This window comes from Tubulanus polymorphus, unplaced genomic scaffold (assembly GCF_964204645.1).
Source record: "Tubulanus polymorphus unplaced genomic scaffold, tnTubPoly1.2 scaffold_21, whole genome shotgun sequence".
NCBI lineage: Eukaryota > Metazoa > Nemertea > Palaeonemertea > Tubulaniformes > Tubulanidae > Tubulanus > Tubulanus polymorphus.
Window position 1 is genome coordinate 197695 of NW_027437430.1, and position 19079 is coordinate 216773.

General features: G+C 36.3%; 3 protein-coding genes across 6 annotated transcripts; 1 reads left to right on the forward strand and 2 right to left on the reverse strand.

Annotated features, from left to right (window-relative positions):
* Nucleotides 1-629: 629 nt before the first annotated feature.
* Nucleotides 630-5101, reverse strand: LOC141914444 (protein DD3-3-like). The gene is made up of 14 exons (XM_074805633.1): nt 4802-5101; nt 4383-4436; nt 4194-4280; nt 3962-4057; nt 3746-3884; nt 3556-3669; nt 3314-3472; nt 3013-3218; nt 2660-2902; nt 2405-2575; nt 2095-2324; nt 1787-2003; nt 1568-1682; nt 630-1459 (listed from the first exon to the last, which is right to left on the reverse strand). The coding sequence occupies exons 1-14, from the start codon at nt 4864-4866 to the stop codon at nt 1067-1069; spliced, it is 2289 nt and encodes a 762-aa protein (XP_074661734.1). The 5' UTR covers nt 4867-5101; the 3' UTR covers nt 630-1066.
* Nucleotides 5063-10179, forward strand: LOC141914445 (protein DD3-3-like). 4 transcript variants are annotated; one of them, XM_074805636.1, is made up of 13 exons: nt 5063-5217; nt 6377-6536; nt 6633-6710; nt 6802-6946; nt 7030-7209; nt 7293-7479; nt 7627-7793; nt 7877-8024; nt 8108-8212; nt 8309-8371; nt 8453-8754; nt 8921-8992; nt 9079-10179. In XM_074805636.1, exons 1-13 carry the CDS (start codon nt 5213-5215, stop codon nt 9444-9446), a joined length of 1980 nt encoding a protein of 659 aa, XP_074661737.1. In that variant the 5' UTR covers nt 5063-5212; the 3' UTR covers nt 9447-10179. The 4 variants fall into 4 exon arrangements, with proteins under 4 accessions (XP_074661737.1, XP_074661738.1, XP_074661736.1 ...); XM_074805637.1 differs by lacking the exon at nt 5063-5217 and adding an exon at nt 5263-5320; XM_074805635.1 differs by lacking the exon at nt 5063-5217 and adding an exon at nt 5466-6284.
* Nucleotides 10180-10478: 299 nt separating this feature from the next.
* On the reverse strand, nt 10479-12176 carry LOC141914447 (uncharacterized). The gene is made up of 2 exons (XM_074805638.1): nt 11861-12176; nt 10479-10738 (listed from the first exon to the last, which is right to left on the reverse strand). Exons 1-2 carry the CDS (start codon nt 12116-12118, stop codon nt 10538-10540), a joined length of 459 nt encoding a protein of 152 aa, XP_074661739.1. The 5' UTR covers nt 12119-12176; the 3' UTR covers nt 10479-10537.
* Nucleotides 12177-19079: the final 6903 nt, after the last annotated feature.

The window sequence follows — 19079 nt, forward strand, 5'->3', positions numbered from 1 at the left end:
TTATACCGTCTCAATAAACTTCCGTTATTACACATAATGTGAATCTGCTGCCAAGTGAACTAATTTATTTTATTTCCCAACCAAATATTCAAACGTCACCGCCTAAAATGCCAAGATAACAAAATGTAGAGAAATTCTAACCGCACGCGACACGCGAAGTTGGCCTTTTCGTAGTCCTTTACTTCAGTTCTTCTTTCCAAATATCCCAGCTTCTTTTATAACATGACTTGATGTTCACGTACTCTGTCTTATGGTATGAATGTGATCGACTGGGCTTTTAATGTCATAAGTTCTTATCTTTTTAACTTCACCAGTAATAATAATAATAATGTTTTATTCGCGATTCAAATTACAATATGAAGTAGCAGGAATAGATACAAAATAATGTAATACAAGACGCTGGACGACTGGTAAAGTTAAAATAAACTTATTACCCGAAGGGCCCAGTCACATTCATACCTACACGTTACATGACAAAACATTTATCATTGAAAAGATAATAGTTCCATGACATTTGGTACATTAAGCTGTCCAATATTTCCATTAGTATTACACAATCAAATCCTCTATCCTTCCTCGCGTAAAACAAAAAAGAACTCAAACGAACCCGTCTTTTATCAATAATGCGCAGGAAAATATCCGTAGTTTATTTGCAAACAACTAGAATAGATTTGTCTCTATTTGAAATCACGGTTAGGATATAATCATTATGTATAAAAGTATTTTCTCTCCAACAATCTTTTCTTTCAACAATCATGATATCGACTCTGCATCTTTTTGAGGTAGATGAATATGTTGCTCAGTCCAACTATGATTATATAAAAAACTCTCTTGTATTTGGTTAACAACATGGAATGAATTATTTTTGGAATAAACTACGACACAACTTTTCTTACTCCGATAATCATTAATAACTTGTATATACAAAATAATATCATCAGGTTAAATAAGTATTTCTCTGCCAGCAGAGTTTTGTAATCATCAAATATATTCTAATCTGATGGATATACATCATCCACAAGTTAATAAGCACCATTTTGACAATTCTGACCAGACGTTCGGACAGTTAAATTCGAGTTTGAAATGAACGTTGGAACGAAGAGGCGCGACTCTTAATAGCTACCCATTTAGCGGGATATCTACGCAAATAGCAAGTAGTACCAACAACAATGAGCAAAACAACTAGCAATGAAACAACAATGCCTACGATCAACCCGACTGGAGACTGCAATCGAGCTATGTAAACCCCTCCTTCACTAACTGCAAAGTTGGCTTCTTGGTTCTGTATTTGCGCGTCGATTCTCGTCCAAGTTGCAAAATTGTCGGCGTTTGTTCGGTAGATAGCGACGTTGTTTTCCGATCCTGTTAATTTCATCTTCACATTGAAAGTTTTACCGCTAGCTGTCAGTTTCGTTTGCGGGTGAATAACAATGAAGTTGCTTGCGTAATCGTTACCGTACTGAAATGACAACACAGTCAGCAATAAAACCATTCATATTCTACTACTTTGATACCGGGTATGGTATTTCATAAGAATTGTTGCATGTCTGCTTTCCTTTAGACTTACTGGCTTTTGTCTCCCCATTTCAGCTATTTTCTTCTCACCAACAGCGGGAGTCCATTCTTCTAAACGCATTTTCTGCAGAAACACGAACGCACCTCGAGGAACTTGAATATAAGCCCTAAAAGATTACAACAACCAAACACGTAATGAAAATAAACATGACATTTTTGAATATTTTTCTTAACTTCATATAGAATTAACATTCGAGATTTGCCTACGAACCTATCACCGATAGTCATTGTTCCACCATTCCACCCAATACTGCTGTATTCTGACACAAATGGCACGGAAATGATTTTTCCTTTTTGGCTGCGATTTGAAAAATTGTTATTGCGCGTACACATGAAATAAGACGTTCCTGTCGATGTAACCTTTTTGGGCCCGAGGTCGAAATATGTTCCCGCATCATCCAGTTCAGAGAGTTCACCACCAAACTGATCTGTTATGAAAAATTCAAACATTTTATTCATTCGTTCATCTAATCAAAACAGCAACAAATGTTCTAAGAAGTAAATAAACTCATGACTTACGATCTTTTAGAAATGCAAGTTTAGTTTGTTCTTTTCTAGTCATATCAAGGAAAGTAGCATTGTCAAGATGAGCCGGATAGCTGCGACCCCAGTGCCCGAAAGTGTTAGCTTTGCGTCCTGCATCTCCTTCGGGATAAGCTTGAACTCTTTGCAGTACAACATTAGAACGATCAGTACCAGCCAGTCCTTGTCCGTCATTGTTATTAGGGTTGGTGTTTGAACCGGTCCATCTATAAAACGAATCGAATCATTTTGTCAACTAAACAATACATCAAATAACTGGCTACACAGTATTTACAATCAAACCTACTGAAAATGCACGTATTCCCCGGCAGCAATCTCCAGTGTATTCGGCACATAATCATATTCTACAGCCGGATAAACTTGCACGATGTTTCCACGTTTTCCGCGAACATTCACATTACGAATTGTCTTCCCTTCTAAATCATCCGGTCGTTTCTTTATCGCAAACGCGTGACTCCTGCGCGCAAATAAAAAACAGTTATTAATTCGGAGTTTCATGTATTCCATATCTAGATTCTGGCCATGTCCTAAAACCACTCACCTATCCTGAAATGTTCGGCCATACTGCGCAGTGTTGATAGCCAACTGCAATGGAGCGATACCAGCAAATATTTGAACTGATGGGTTATTTTTGAAAAGGTAGCCCCGTTTTTCAGCATCCGTCTTCTGCAATCCGTAACGTTCTGATAAATCTAGTTGAGACGCTACACCTCTCTTGGCCTTGTTCAGAGTTGAGTTCGTGCTGCCGTCCCAACCATCAAATTCAGCCGTTGATATATTGTATCTGTACATTGAAAACATAAACAATGAAAATATTCTGCATCAGATATACGTAAGTCGTAGATACATGAATTCCATGCACTCATCGTTTTTGAAAAGATGATGTAATAATACCTGATTCTTAGAACACAATGTTTACTTTCTATATTCGGAACAGTCCAGTTATAAGTTGACGGATTTCCACCGATTGTGTTGCCAAGATGATTATCTCTTGTAAATTCAGTTTCCCTACACTCAGGTGCAGGGATTCCATGAGACGGAGCAAGCGTCCAAACTCCCCTCACACCGTTAGTCCGGTCATTTTTTGGCCATCTAAAATTCTATTCGATAGACAAGAGCTTCATAGTTACACATTCATTATATACTAGACATGGGTAGAAACCAACGGATCAAATATTGAGGTTTGCACTTTTACCTTGCAATCGTCCTCATTGTTTGGAATCGATAAGCCCTTATACATATTTTGCCGAAGCACTGTCTCAGGTATGAAACAATAGTATCTTCCCTTGACATTCTCACTTTCGGTTTCATAATACGGACATCGGCGAGCATCATTAGTGAGTACTGCAACATCCTATAACATAGTTACAGATATAACTGTAACTGATATAAGGAATAATAAATTCAAGAAGTGATGAATTTCATTTATATACTTACTCTCCAGGGTGAAGGATGCCAGTATGGATAGTAATCTCGCTCTTCAGGACATTCATATCCTCTTCTTCTGCCATTTGGATTCTGACGAGTATTCTTCGCTTTAGGGCCTACTTTCTACGAACAAATAATGGAACTCTTCTTAATTTCGTTACAACACAAACACGAATTCGATCTTATGAAATTATATTACCTGATCAGCAGTAAAGAGACCACCATTACGATTGCGTAAACGGCATTTCAAGTAATGTTCAAAGTTTTCATTCATACCATATTTAAGATCATTATTACAATCATATCTGGCACATTGGCTCGGATTTTCTGGTATGGTGCTAAAGCAAAATAAAAAAATTTTTATTAAGAAGAAAAACAATCGTTTTGCTGGCGGGATTTGACTTGAAAAACTTACCTAACAGTAGATCCATCACGAACATTTTCACCACACATGTACTGAATGATATGCTCACAATGATTGTTTGGGTTATTGCATGAGTGTTGATTTGTCCTAAAATAGCAAGAACTTATTGAACACAAACATTTCATAAACTACTCGTATCAAAGAAAAAAATTAGAAAGAACCGACTAAGATTTACAATAGCAATGTAATTACAATAACAACGTAATTCAAATAAAAATCTCACCACTCAATTGATAATTTTGACCCTCGATAAAAGTACATATTTCCAACATTATAGCCCCCTCGATCGTTATTCTGTGAGTCGAACATTCTGAAAATACATCAAGCAAAAATATAGTTTTACCATATTAAACGTTTTTATTTCATTTTGATAATGACAATAAAAACAACTTTCATAAATTTCAATAGTTACCTATTAGCGTTATCTCTTGCTCGTCCTTTTTCATCCAGCCTATTATTACTGCCTCTGAAATAAAATATGAAAATTAGAACTCAATAGGCGTATGAAGAAGTCCGACAGTAATAGTAGTAACACTGACAAATTGTTTTTTTCTGGTCATACAACCAATATACCATATACAAGTATCTTATGATGTTTTTTTTCTCAGATTTAAAGGACTTTATTAATAGGCTAGCATCTGAAACTAAATCAAACAGTAACTTTAAGCGGTTAGGTACGAGAATTCATACTTGATGAAATATCATTTCATTTCTCAAGCTACGCTATCTCAATACAATATATAGCCAAAGTGGGCAATCGAATTCAACCTCGGAGAATCGGTCTCCGTTTTATTACTTATAAATGAAAACGAAAAACTTCCATAACTTTACCTCGGATTATGCATGTAGATATCAGCCGATACTATTCCTACCAATAACCAAATAAAATTCCACATTTTAACGTCTATTTCTCGAGATCTAATGAATTAATGAGATACACAATATGAACCAGGAAGTAAACATTGCTAATTGCCTAATCACACCGGTGTTTCCAGTTCATACGCGTATTACGCCCACAATATAGGACCCGTTTCATTTTCGAATGACACAAGTTTTGCAATCATACGATTAATCAAAAACACATGTTATGAGAACATACTACAAATGGTTATTTGTTTCATTCGGTTGTTAACATTTTAACGATATACAAATATAAAATCTAGGCTAATTGAAAAGTGACTAGTGTTCTTAAATTAGAAATAGCTATTGATATTACTGACGTCATATGAAGCGCAATCTTCGATGCGGTAAGTTACATTTTTTTCATATTGCAATAATTTCAAACTTTAACAGGGATTAGAAACTAAATAATTCAGTTGGAGTTTAACCAGCAGCAGAATTGTATCTATAGTAAGGGCAGATTCGTGTTGAAATGATTGTTAATGCGAGATAGACGCGTAGAGCCGTGTTTGTTTACTTTGCGGGGACTATTCTGTTAAACCCCTGGCTAGTTCCTAGTTCGCACCATTTTGTAACGCGATGAAACTTTGTCTGCAACATGAATTCTTTAGACCCAAACGTATATGTTAATGAATTCTATAGACCCCTACGCATATGTTTATGAAAATGATAATTAAACTACTGGCATAGAAAATCTTTTTGATCTACCCGTATATAATATGATTATAACTATAACTATACGGATATAGCTATAATGAAAGTTGCTATTTTTCTATCGAGAATTGATTGTCGGTTTTAATAGTAAATACATATTTTCTATTTTTCACACGTATTTGCCACTTTTTAAGAAATCTTCGGTCGTCCGAATACCAGACGATCTTACAGATGAGATCGGCCTAACGTCGTGTTCCAGGAAACACGGCTAGCTTCTAGACGAACATTAGTCGGGTATATTATTCATACATGTCATTCGAAAATTAGTCACGTTTCCCTTTTGAATTAGAACGCGGAAATGTAGACAATGTACACAACCATATACGGTCTGGATATAAAATTGTGATATAAATAACCGTTTGTTTGGAACGAGGAAGATATGTTTTTTGAACGTCATGTTCAATGGCACTCGAATATATAAGCCTTATATGGATTGGTACGTCAATGACGCATGCACTGTCATGCAGTATCCTCGCGCGGACAATATTAATAATTAAGCAGTTACAAACGTAATTACGTGACTAATGCCTATAACTATACTGATTTAGAATTGTATTGAGTACAACACGACTGGTGCCCGATCAGGACCGATGACCACTTTATCTCTTGTCGACCTACAATTATCTCTCGGTCGGCGATTAGATAAAACCTGACAAACTATTTGAATCACACGTTTAATGACCCGGTATCTTACTTCACGGTAGATAATGGAGAACATGAATTTTATCTCAATACAAAGTATTAAATAATACCGTTTCAAGTATATATAATTGACTTGATGTTCTTCCTTAGTTTCAGATTTTTTACAATGAATAGAATCATCCAAATCGTGTTGTTTCTGATACCCCTGTGTTCAGGCGATGTATACTTACACAATCCTCGGGGATCAAACAATCGCTTGAACGAAAGATCTGCGAACAGGAGAAATGCCAACAGAGTATTTGATTCGCAGGTATAGAATCAGCATCAAGATTCCTACTTAAAACGTTTTCGATGAAAACTCGAATTGCAATTAAAAAACATTTCATTTTTATATCTGTGTTCGTAGAACAACAATCGCGGTGGCTACAACGCGGGTGACAAATCTGATACACCAGCTACCACAGAGGGCGAACAGTATTATATGGTATGATAGCGGGAACGTTGTTAGGGCAATCGATATTTTTCTTTATTTTCATAAGATACGTTGAATTTGATAGATTTATAATTTCCTTTAGAAATATTTTCAAAGTGGATCTGCTGGGAAAACTTTGCTGGATATCGAATGGACTAATCAGCACGGTTGTGGTGGTAATGAAGACACAGATCCCCATAAACAAAACTGCAACATCATTTTACAATACATGTGTCAATCAGATGCAGGTATTGAAAGTTTATTTCGAAATAAAAGTGTTTGTCGTATGCCTCATAAATATCTGACTTATTCATGATTCCATTATAATCAGGTAAGTTGGATACATTGAGAAACGGACAAGTGACCACTTCACAAGAGTATACTCCGCCCCCGAACACTGAGACCACGAAACAACGATCTGCTAGGAAGGAAAAGGACGTCGAGACCAATCGAGTCATTCAAGAATCATGGGATTGGTATGATAAATGCTACTCTAGAGAACGCAATAAAGGTGAATAGAAATCGGAAACATTGAAGGGAATCCAATACAAATACGGTGTATTACGCAAAGTCATCGTAGTCATTTGTTTTTAGGTTTATTCGTTGCCGATCAGATCTTGGCCTCTAGAAGAGGCTACAGTCGTGCCATTTCCACCAGGCAAAACCCGAATGGTAACCGTCGCGGTTATGAGTGCCCAGAAGAAAGGGATCATTACCCATATTGGCATCCAACTCCGTGGAAGGATATAGCTGTTTTAGCGGAGAATGCTTCTATGTGTAGGTACGTCAAAGTATATGGTACACGGACACGATGTTATGTGTCATTCATGAATAACTTCTACCACACTGTTGATAAGAATGCCCTGATTTTACTTTTTTTTTTGCGTATAAATTGGCTCTTTCACCTTATTCATTTATATCGATATAGCCATTACCAAAGCAATAGTTTCAACGTGAAACCATACGGCGAGTGCGTTGAATTCTACCCAGGTACGAACACCTGGAAAAGAGGAAGTCGCTGGAACAACTTTGCCGAATGTAAAGCCAATGGAGGAACATGGGTTGATTTTTACAATTACTTAGAAAAGAAACCAGGCGAGTTTGAAAAAGAATATCGCACTCTTTCCGTTTTGTATAAAGAAAAATGAACTATAACTGGCAACGCTTTCTGTTTTCAGGTGTTAAGAATAAACAGACTTGCGAATCATTAAGCGCGGGTAAAGTAAAGTACATCTGGAAAGTCCCGTACGATGCAGTTGATCCGATGCAAGAAGAATGTTTAGTAGAGCTAAACCCTCCATCTTGTTCTGGCGCTGGTTGGACCAGGTACGTATAGACATGTATATTAGATATTAATGACAAAAACGATATAAACGAATGAAACTATGAAAATGTTCACTAATATACAGATCAAATCATCTTGGTAACGGACGAGAAGGATATCCATTAAACTACACATGGGCTCTTCCATATTTCCCTTCTAACGCAGCGAAACAGTGCGTTTTAAGAATAAGGTAAGTCACTCATATTTTTTTATCGATATCGAATTTAACTGAATATAGATGACCGTTTGATAACGTATCTACAGTGAATGCTTATTTTCGTTCTAGATACAATATTTCTACAGATGATTATGACCCATATTTTACTGATTCATCTTACAATTACGACCGGTAGGGGCTACGCATCAATATTTCTATCCATATCTGGTCAGGTGTATGAAAAAATATGATAAAAACAAAAAAAATTTTCAGACGGAAAGGAGTAATGTCACCAGTGAAGCAGAACCCATTGGTCGAAGTTGAAAGAGACCACAGTCTACTTAAACTTGCTATAAACACGGCGCAGTTTGGACGGACGTTTCAAGACCGAAGCCACGTGTTTGTGTTGAGACCACGGACAGGAAATGGAATTTCCGACCAGCAAACAATTCATAACCTTAACGTGAGAGGAAAACGTGGTAATATCGTACAGGTTTATCCCGCTGTTGAATACGACTTTCATCCAAACACATTGGAAATGAAAGGAAATGATGCTGTACATATTCAGTGGACAGGTAAGTCTTCACATTGGATTTGATTTGAATGAGTAATTCCTTTATTTACAAAGTATGTCTGTACTTTGAGCACACTTTATTCAATATTTAAATATTAATTTTGTAAAACATTTTCATGAAAATCAAATCATATCGTATCGTATGATTGAATGTGTATCATATCTAGGTTCTAACTCACACAACAACCAGCAGCCTGCTGGGGATGGTCAGGCGGGAGATGCGGGAGAAGGCAAAACAGGTAAATCATTCGTTTTCCACTCTCAGGAATTTCCTTCGAAAATGCTGCTTCGCTACATCGTGTTGTTTTCGTCTGCTGTTTTATAGGAACTGATCGTAACAACATAGTTCAGATTCGGGATCTCAACGATAACTACCCTCTTCCAATTGAGGCGAACACTATGTGGGAAGCTGCTGAAATCGTCTGGATTTACCACGGGAAAAAGGTTTCTGCGCAGAGTCTAGCGCTATCGATGGCAACGTCCGGATTTTATCGCTGTATGAAGAAGGCCGACTGCGGTAAAGGATTCACTCCGGACACAAAAACTGAAAAACTAAACAATCTCTTGAATAACGCGCCTGCTTCGTTCGAAGGAGCCATTCTCAAGTTTAAGAAAGGAAAATATCACTTCATGTGCTCGAGAAATAATAACTTCACCAATAGAAGCCAAAAAGGAACGATTATTGTTTTATAATAGTTAATGCCGTGTTATGTATCCCATCCCAATGGTGTCTAATACTGTATGCTGAAATACTTCACTAGTCCCTATAATCATTTCGAGGTAATAGGCGTATCGTATGTTTTCAAATGTAATTAGAAGCAGATTTTTTATTTTAGATAACACATACTATGAATTTACTTAGCATAATCGAAACAAGAAACAAAGATACAACGATACGGATTCATCGATCCTCTAAACATACATCTTACTGGTGATGCAGTTAGTAAAACTGTAGGCCTACTTGCTACAAGATATTGGATTATTCTGTATAGGGATAACTCGAAATACATTGGTATTGCGATCATGTTCTGTTCATAAACGCATTATTAATGGGCGCACCTGTTTGTGAATAACCTAACCATATCTTGTTCATAGTTCGTACATACGATAATTCTTATCTGTGATATATACGTATTCTCGCATATACTCATATTTTCATAGTTTGTAAATATATTTGCCGATTGTAAATAATGGATCAATACAAATTGTATTCCTCTGGAAGTGACGTAAGTGACTTGGATGCCAGTTGTCCTTTGTCCTAAGAAGAAAGCTGTTCGTTTAAGAAGTCACGTTGAAGATATTTCGAATGGGTTCAGATCTGACAAAGTGAAATCCACGTTTTCGTAATCTACTCGACCGGTCCTCCCATGGGAGGCAAAAATCATAGTCTGACATATGGAAATCATTCGTGTTTTAATAAAGACTATCAGTAGACCACCCGCATTGATTAAACGTAGAAAATCCTACAATAAGTCCAGAAAAAAGACGGACTATTCTGTAGTATATAAGTGAATATATTATTGAGCGAGGTTTTAGTAATATTCTAATAATAATCGTCAGGCATTAATTGGTACAATCTTTTCAGTATCTCTACTAAGTCTGCGTCGACATGATTAAATGTAAATTGTATAATCTTTGAAAGACTGATTTATCAAGCATTGACTATATTTTCATAACGATATAATACAATCGTTTTCTATAATATCAATTGAATAAAGATTTGTTATATTATCAACTAGTCGTGTTGTATCTATCGTGTTTATCGATTCTGGCGTTGCTGTGATTTACTTTTTCCAGACGACATACGAGTAATCATCAGCGCAGTGTTCAGCGCCACCATGCGAGTAATAGGCACACGTGCTCGCTGCGTTCGTCTTTCCAGGGATCGTACCGTGAGGCGTGTTAGCAATCACGTGGTAACATACCCCTCCGCCCTGAGTTTGGAAACCTGTTGCCAAGGCTCGCTTTGGTGCACTTCCTGCCGGCTGGAAAATACAACAGTACTTGTAGTACCACACAAAAAGATCCATTGGCGCGAATTATTATGGAGGGGGTTCTGTAGCCTTTCCCCGAGAACATTTTTAAATTCAAATTCTGGAGGTTATAAGAGCTCATATTTGAGTAATTTTTTAGTAGATATATGGCCCAAAGTTTTGGGCTATGGACAATTCCAGAAGTGTTGACACCACTTCTTAATAAAACAGAGCCGACTTAATGAGCACAATAATTATAAGATTATTGAATAATCTTATAGCTAATTTAGCTCATTGTTTTTCATTCAGAGGAATTTCTCTTGATCGAAAAAATGCAGCATGAACTTGTGATGGAATAAAACCGTCCACAGAGTTAAAGGCCCACTTGTAGTATAAAATGGTTGAATGTGGCACTAAACCAAAGTGCTTTATACAACCGCATTTGTGCCTGTGAATAAGATACTGCCTGATGCACCACTGTCATTGCTTCCCCTTCATACACAGAATAACGTTTATTATGAGGTTTCAACATGATGTATTTTCAATTATTGGTGCGACATATGTCGCAGTTGTCTAACCAGTGGCTGCGCCCCTGGTATATATTGAGCAGTATACAAATTCCATTTTAATGGGCAATTATTTTATCTCCAGAATTAGCTGATGAGTGGCTCTTTACGTATTAACATTAGTCATGTGGGGCTCGGTGTTATCTGAGTAAACTGGATTATATTTATTTTAACCACTAAAAATCAAACATTTGCAGTATTCTTGTTCAATCATACTGCACTTGACATTTGGGATATATCAACGAAGACAGTCTAAATACCAATGTGAATCAATACATCTTATCATGTCGGAATTTGAACTTCGAGTACAGGCCGGGAAGTTGAGATAGACATTTAATTCAATTATTTCTCTGTCATAACATGCATACATAGGTCTATACGCTGAAAGTTTAGTAATTCATTAATAAAATCATGCAATTACAAATAATAAGAATATTTTTTCCTAGTGGTCCAAATGATCCTTGAATAATCTTGATGATTAACCCCCGCAGGATATGATATCAGTTTTTATGATTACGTCGCATCAGAATAAGTTAAAAGACATAATTTTGGTGTATCTACTACTTACATGAAGTCCAACCTCCGAACTTGCACAAACCCAGTAGAAATCAGATGTCGATTGTTCCTCGCCGCCATACGGGTAGTAGCATACTCCTTCGAAAACCTTACCCGGAATTCGTCCTAATTCGGGGCTATCAGCTACGCCGAGGTACAGCGGACCAGCATCATTCTGATGAGCCAAACAAACCGCATTATCTGGCATACTACCCTCGTTCTTTTCCAGATAGACAGATGGGACACCTGGAACCAAACTCTCAGTCGTCATCTTTCAACCTTGGCAGTCGTTACTCGGAAGGCACAGTGGACTTTATCGTTGTGACTCGTGTGTTTATATAGGATCTCTAATAGCGCGATCTGTTGGAAATATCTATAACTATGCATGTGCTACAGTTCTGTACTGTTCTGTTCTCTTCTATTGCTGCAAGCGTATAAGCTTTGCCCTGGTTATGTAAAAACACGTTAACGGATACGTCTAGACGCTGGTTGCCTTAATATCGATATTTTTATTGTCTGAGAAGACAGATTCTCCGGTTTTTGGCCAGACGTGTTTCATGTAACCGGTTACCGACATTAATTTATACCGGGTATAAAATCTGTATTTGCTCGGAATGTGAAGAGAAATTGACTGATAAGATAAATATGTACAATAGGTAGAGAACTTGATCAGTCTGGCTGGTGAGTGACTTGCTGTCTTGCGGGAGATTTGAATACACGGTTTTGCAGCTTTTCTCGTCGAGATGGCGGGTGAGGTCTTTTTGCAACGAACTCGCGGATTGTTGGTCGTTTCGTGTCTTACCTAATGAAATCTCATTAACGTCACAGAGGTTGATGCTCCGGGGATGAGCAAACAATTTATCAAAACTACTTTCAGATTAAAGAAGAAAACTGTGTATCTTGAAAGTTAATTGACACTTGCACTTAACCGCGCTCTATATATATAATACGAATCATTTTGAAACACCAATATTGATGACGTAGTGCACTATTGTAACGATTTCTACGGCGTCAAAATCCATGTTTTTGTACTAAAATAACGGCGAAAAAAAATAAACAGCGTTCTTTTATGATCATGACGCAAAGATACGTCGAAGATTTTTGTTCGATGAATAAGTCAGATGAATAAGTTTGATGAATAACCAACCTTGTCCTCGAATACAAATAGATATTGACGCTTGGAATTGTATCAGTAATTATATAGCAAAAGTCGGTTGTCTTTTTATGATATTAGAAAATCACTGTCACCGCAACATTTACTCTAACTCCACCCGAGTTTGCAAAAGTGGTTTAGGTAATGGTTCAATATCAGTAATAACACACGTTGAAAAAGTGATTCATTTTAGTTAAATGTACGGACGACGATGAAGTGATTTACGTTTGAAAATAGATTGCAGAGACTTTTCCATGAATCGAAGTTCATCAAATATAACGAAGGAGTGGCCCATCAACCCACGCAGAATCATTAGGAAATCCTATTCACAATATCAGGCTTCAACGCGTGAACTGTTTTAGTTAATGTCAATGATAGATAGTACGTGGAGTCTAGTCGAAACAAACTCCGGGTTTCGTGTCTAGAAGTCGAATTAGATACAGACACAGCGCTTTTTTTAAGAAATATGATATCAATGATTTAAACATGTGAAGTTTAGATAAAATAATTTTATTTCCAGAAAATAAGTACATATCTTCTGCATGAATACTTTACAATTCATTCGTTTGACTATTCCGATTAAGAAAGTGTTGTTTATCTAGTGACAGTTCGTATAGGATGGTATAAATGATAATTTAAAACAATGAAAGGTATATGCAAGACCGGAAAGCATAAACAAATTTTTCACAAGTGTCAGGGTGGATAAAACACAAAATAACGCACATAAGAAGTAAATAAATGTCCAATGAAATCCTGTCAGGATTTTACAGCGCAACTCATATTTTCCGATTCACATTCTGTGACCAGATCTAGTATAAACTCGCATTCTAATTAACAAGAAGGTCGAAGCAAAAGTTTAACATTGATCTAATAGATTACTGCGTAAAGGCTCATTAGCCCCCGCTCGTAATACAGAAACAACATCGCGTCGAGTGGATTCTATTCGAAAAACACGTCTGTAGAAGCGACACGGCAATGAGAGTATCGAGTATCCATTTTAGCTTCCTTTAAGCTCCAAAATACACTCCATATTTAGAAAAATATAGACTAGATCATTCATCACTGATCTGAGTCTGGGTAGAGTTTTTCGGTGAATAAATCTTGTATCCTTTGTATTTGAGATCATTTATTAATCCATAAAGTTCAACCAGGAACTGCGATCTAATCGATTCATCTGAAATGAAAAAAAGGCAATTTTCATAAACATAAAAAAACAAGTTTCAAATCAATCTATGTGGATAATCACTATAATGTACGTACCGACGTATTTCGTTATGAGCGGCCGAATACTTTCAACAATAAAAGCATCAACATATTCTTCTCCACGCGCTACTTGTATTTTCCCTTCTTTCTTTAAGGATAACAGCAGAACCTTTTCAGTTTCATTCATGGGCTGAAAATATACGTGTAATCATAATGATAATAGTCAACATATTCAATCGGGTCGTTTTTCGATTCATTTCGTTTATATCTTACCGTTCGTACGATGTGTCTAGGAGTGTTCCATGAACTGTGTATATCTAAAAAACGAAACGCTTACATTCAGTATTGAATCGTACAATGAAACGATAATGAGAATATTGGCACTCAATATTCGATCGACTAAAAGTGACCTTTTTGTTTCAATGAATTCCGAAGTTTCTCTATTAATGAAGGGGCAGTAGTTGTGGCTTGCTTTCTGGTCGAGACAGTTCTCAACAAAAATGAAACGCTATTCGGCTGTTTCTTGATAGATGGACTTGACACGAGGTAGTTAGCAATACCATTTTCGAGATCGGCACTCCCAAGATGATGAACATTATGTCTCTGAAATAGTGAATAAGACCGTGTAATGATGATATTTATGGATTAAAAGTGTAAAGGAGCATTTATCAATGAATCAAGCAATGATTTCTATCAGGTCACGATCAAATCTTATCATTCGAGAAATCTCCTTGAATATTTTCAACACTTTTTGAATTCTTTTCTTTATAACCCACTCCTAGGATAGCTTAAGAATAATCTTAAAATCTTCGAAAGTCCAAAAGCAGTTTTCTAGAACAGCGGTGCGTTAACAGCTTCGAAATGTGCCTTTGATGAGGATTGCAGAAGGCTTCTGTAGACTATCATTATCAAATTCCACAAACATTTGAAATAATTTCAAGTGCAGTAATTTCAGATGATTGAGCCAAATTTAGAAATATTCATATTCATATCTATGACGATTAATTTCATTTGTAATCTGAAGTACATAACACTTGCCGATAAAGCCTGGACAATTAACGTTGTCCTGAACTTTAACACCGCACAAAGGAGCAATTCAATGGAAGATTCTAACACTGTAGCCTGATTTTTGGGCGCACTTTTATCTTTATTTTTGTAGACATTCATTTCTCGCAAAAAGTGCTTATCACGCATTCACACGAGTTGTAGAGGCATTTTGAGAAACGCTTTTTTAATAAACACTGCTCTTTGATCGCTTTTATTATCCACACGTACCGATTGAGAAATGAGTTCATTCGGCAATCTTGCAGGAATACGATCTGTAAATTAAAGAAGACGCCGACAAATATAGAATTATGAAATCATTTCATGGGTTTCGAAGTTGCTTAGAACATCTTAGAATGTCATTCGTCGTGACAGCACAATACTTATGGATGTTTAAAACCCTTTCAGTGCTGACTAATTAATACCCTATAGTGCTGGAGAAAATTTGAAAATTCTAAAAAATTCCACCCTAGTGTGTTGAACAATGGGAATACCACTATAGTGCGTCTACACCGCAGTGCGGTGTATCGTTAGTTACTAGTATTTCACTATGTTTGACACTTGCTGCCATTTTTCAATAGAGATAATTACAAATTACTAATTACATCAATACACCGCAGTGCGGTGTACTAGCAAAATCCATCACTGATTTATACACCGCACTGCGGTGTAGACGCACTGAAAGGGTAAATGCAAATCTTTTTGTGGGCAATGAAATATTTATCTAAACCTTCCTTAACAAACAATTCGCATTAGTAAATGTACGATACCGATGTACAGTTAATAAATGTTGCGAAGTAACGATTTAACGGAGATTTAACAGCATGTAAAATTACAAATTGCTGGTTTTTAGCCAGCTATGGGTGGTTCATATTCAGGTATGTATAGGCTATTTCCTGATGTTCATTTATCAAACATACCCGACATCGTATTTGGATATCCGTCGTGAATTCTATTAGAAACTGCCCAATCATCCAACATATTATTTAGTATGTTATGGTGTCTTCCCTCACGTACACGTATTCTGTGGTGTTGACGATGATGCCGGCGGTGACGATGGAAATGGCGACTGCAATTATATCACAAAGATAAACTTTTACCATAAATAGTTTCTTATACCTGAATAAATTAGTTGAATTGATGTCATTATTTGTGTGGTTGGAAAATGGAATTTTTTTTATTCTTTGAAATTGAAATTTAGTTCAAGACGTTTAGTCAACTTTTTGAAAAATGTCACCATTTTTTCATGTCGAATCGGGTATGCACAATTTGCTAATACCGCGAAAATACCGAGAGATTAAATTTGGCATTGTATTCAATAACCTTACGACTGGATTTAGAATTTATCACTATTACAGGTCAAATTCTATTGAGTTTTTCTTGGAAACACGGCCAAAATTGTCACAGTGGAGTCATTAAAACAGTGAAGAACTTCATTATCACTGTCCTTTATTATAGAAATATAAAGTTCGTTAAAATACAGTGGTAATTAGCAAGGAATTGATCAAAATCGACCAAAAAGGTATTACAGAAAACTGTCAACCATAAATACCAAAAGGAAAGCGGATAATAGAGCTCTGGGTGACGGATGTCCCTTATGTGGTATAGACGATGTAAGTTCACCAACAGGCTCCTCTCCCACTGACAAACCCATGAACACGACCGCTGGGATTCGGATCGTCATCCACGAATGACTTCATCGAACTGACACGCCGGTCCCAAAGGGATTTATGTTGCCTCCGTAACCCGTTATGATATCATTTTCGTAAAGGGATTGAAAATATTATGTTCACATCCGCATCAGTTTTCCAGTAAATGGTAATCTTCAAAAGGTTAAGTTCAACATGAAATGCGTGGGAGTATTTTCCAATCGAAGGCTAGCAAAATAACAACATATTCCGTGAAACAATAAAGAGACAGCACAAGCAAAGGTCTCAGGGAATCGACCTATAATACACCCGATTAACTGGATAACGAGCGTCCAATAAAGCTTCCTTACATGAAGATCGCCAAATCACGATAGAGAGATACATCGTGTAATATGAATATATCATCAAAAGATTCCCACGTTCTTATTTGAGTTCGTGGTATATAGTATAATAGTTTCGGGGGGAGGGGGGGGATTTTCTTTAAAGATACTTACATTTCATTAGGAATGAACCAACAGCAGATCGGGTATACACATGTTAACATCACTATAAACAGGACTGCACGCATCTTCCTGTCGAAAAGAAATCAACGTAACAGGTTTGCATTATTTGTCGAAGAATCAGGAAACCCCGCGATAAGCGGGTGTAATTTTCCACACTACTGAAACCGGTAGTTCTCCACGGATGTACTTTTCAGATCAAAACGTTTGATGAACTCCTACTTTTACATTTCATCCATTAGAATCTTTTTTTTGTTTAGTTATCTTCGGAAAAATGATTTTCTCGCGAAAGTGTTTATAATTTGTCCAAACTTTAACGATACGCCGGTAACCGTCCTTTTTTCCGTATTAAGTCCATTACGTAATTATGTAGATACGAGAGACAGAAAGATCTTCGATGCAGTTTTTTATGCAGATACTACGTACGTACGATACTAAAATAAACTCGGTCATTAACAAAACCAGAATGAACGATTCGAAGACCGCGAAAATGATAACCTTAACTGTTCTGTCTGCGCTCGGTACAATTACTATGATTATTATTATTGTTATTGTTATGGCTGTATACGTTTACCACGCGATGACCTGCTTATCAGTGACATATAAGTTGACTTATCGTGGCACTTTTGACAATAGAAAACGATATAAGTTTGCGTAAAATGCCGAATTTATTCTACCGCCCGGAAGCCGACAATGGCGACCAATGTGGTCCAAATGTCCTCATAAAATAATCAATGGAATCTTCAATGAAAAAAGAAAAGTTTTATAGTTTCTTCATTATTTGGCTTAAACTTGAAACACCTTTTTACTTAAGTTTCCATTTTCCCTCGTATGTTTTTTCATTTCTTTTCATTGCATTTTAGGATTCAATTCTCAATGTTCTCATACATGTGTTACTACATTGTCGCAGAAAAATCCTCAGAAATCATAGACCACCGCGTTCTGTTTGATGAAGATATTATATGGGCATTACTGTTAGAAGGCAGTGTTTTGGCACTGTTCCAATGCCGCGGAGAGCGTGAAAAATAGTTCATCGACCGGTGCAAAACAAAGTATTACTACGCGTCATTTTTCTTTCAAAAGAATCTTTTTCATTTCCTTTTCTTTCCTTTTCTTTCCTTTTCAAAAGAATCTTTTTCCTCATTTACTACTGCTGATAATCCAACTGCAATATGCAACTATCGATACCTGTGATTAATTAAGAAAACGACCATCGTTGCAAAATAATGATCTGATGCGATGGGAAAGGTAAGAATATTATTCGCAGCTATTGGATTGCCATTTATCCCTTAAGCTTTGTATGGAGGTCGCAAAGAGATGAAAATAGCAAAAACAATCAATGTCCACAGTCATTGCGATTAACATGAATGGAACTTTGGTCCAAATCCCGCCACAATTAGTTCATGTCCTATTGACATTTCGAGAAAGTAAAGATGTCGGCCTTTTTTTACGTCGTAGGCCAATTTCTGTGTCTCTAATATATATATATATACATATATATATATATACATATATATAATATATATATATATATATATATATATATATATATATATATATATATATATATATATATATATATATATATATATATATATATATATATATATATATATATATATATATATATATATATATATATATATATATATATATATATATATATATATATATATATATATA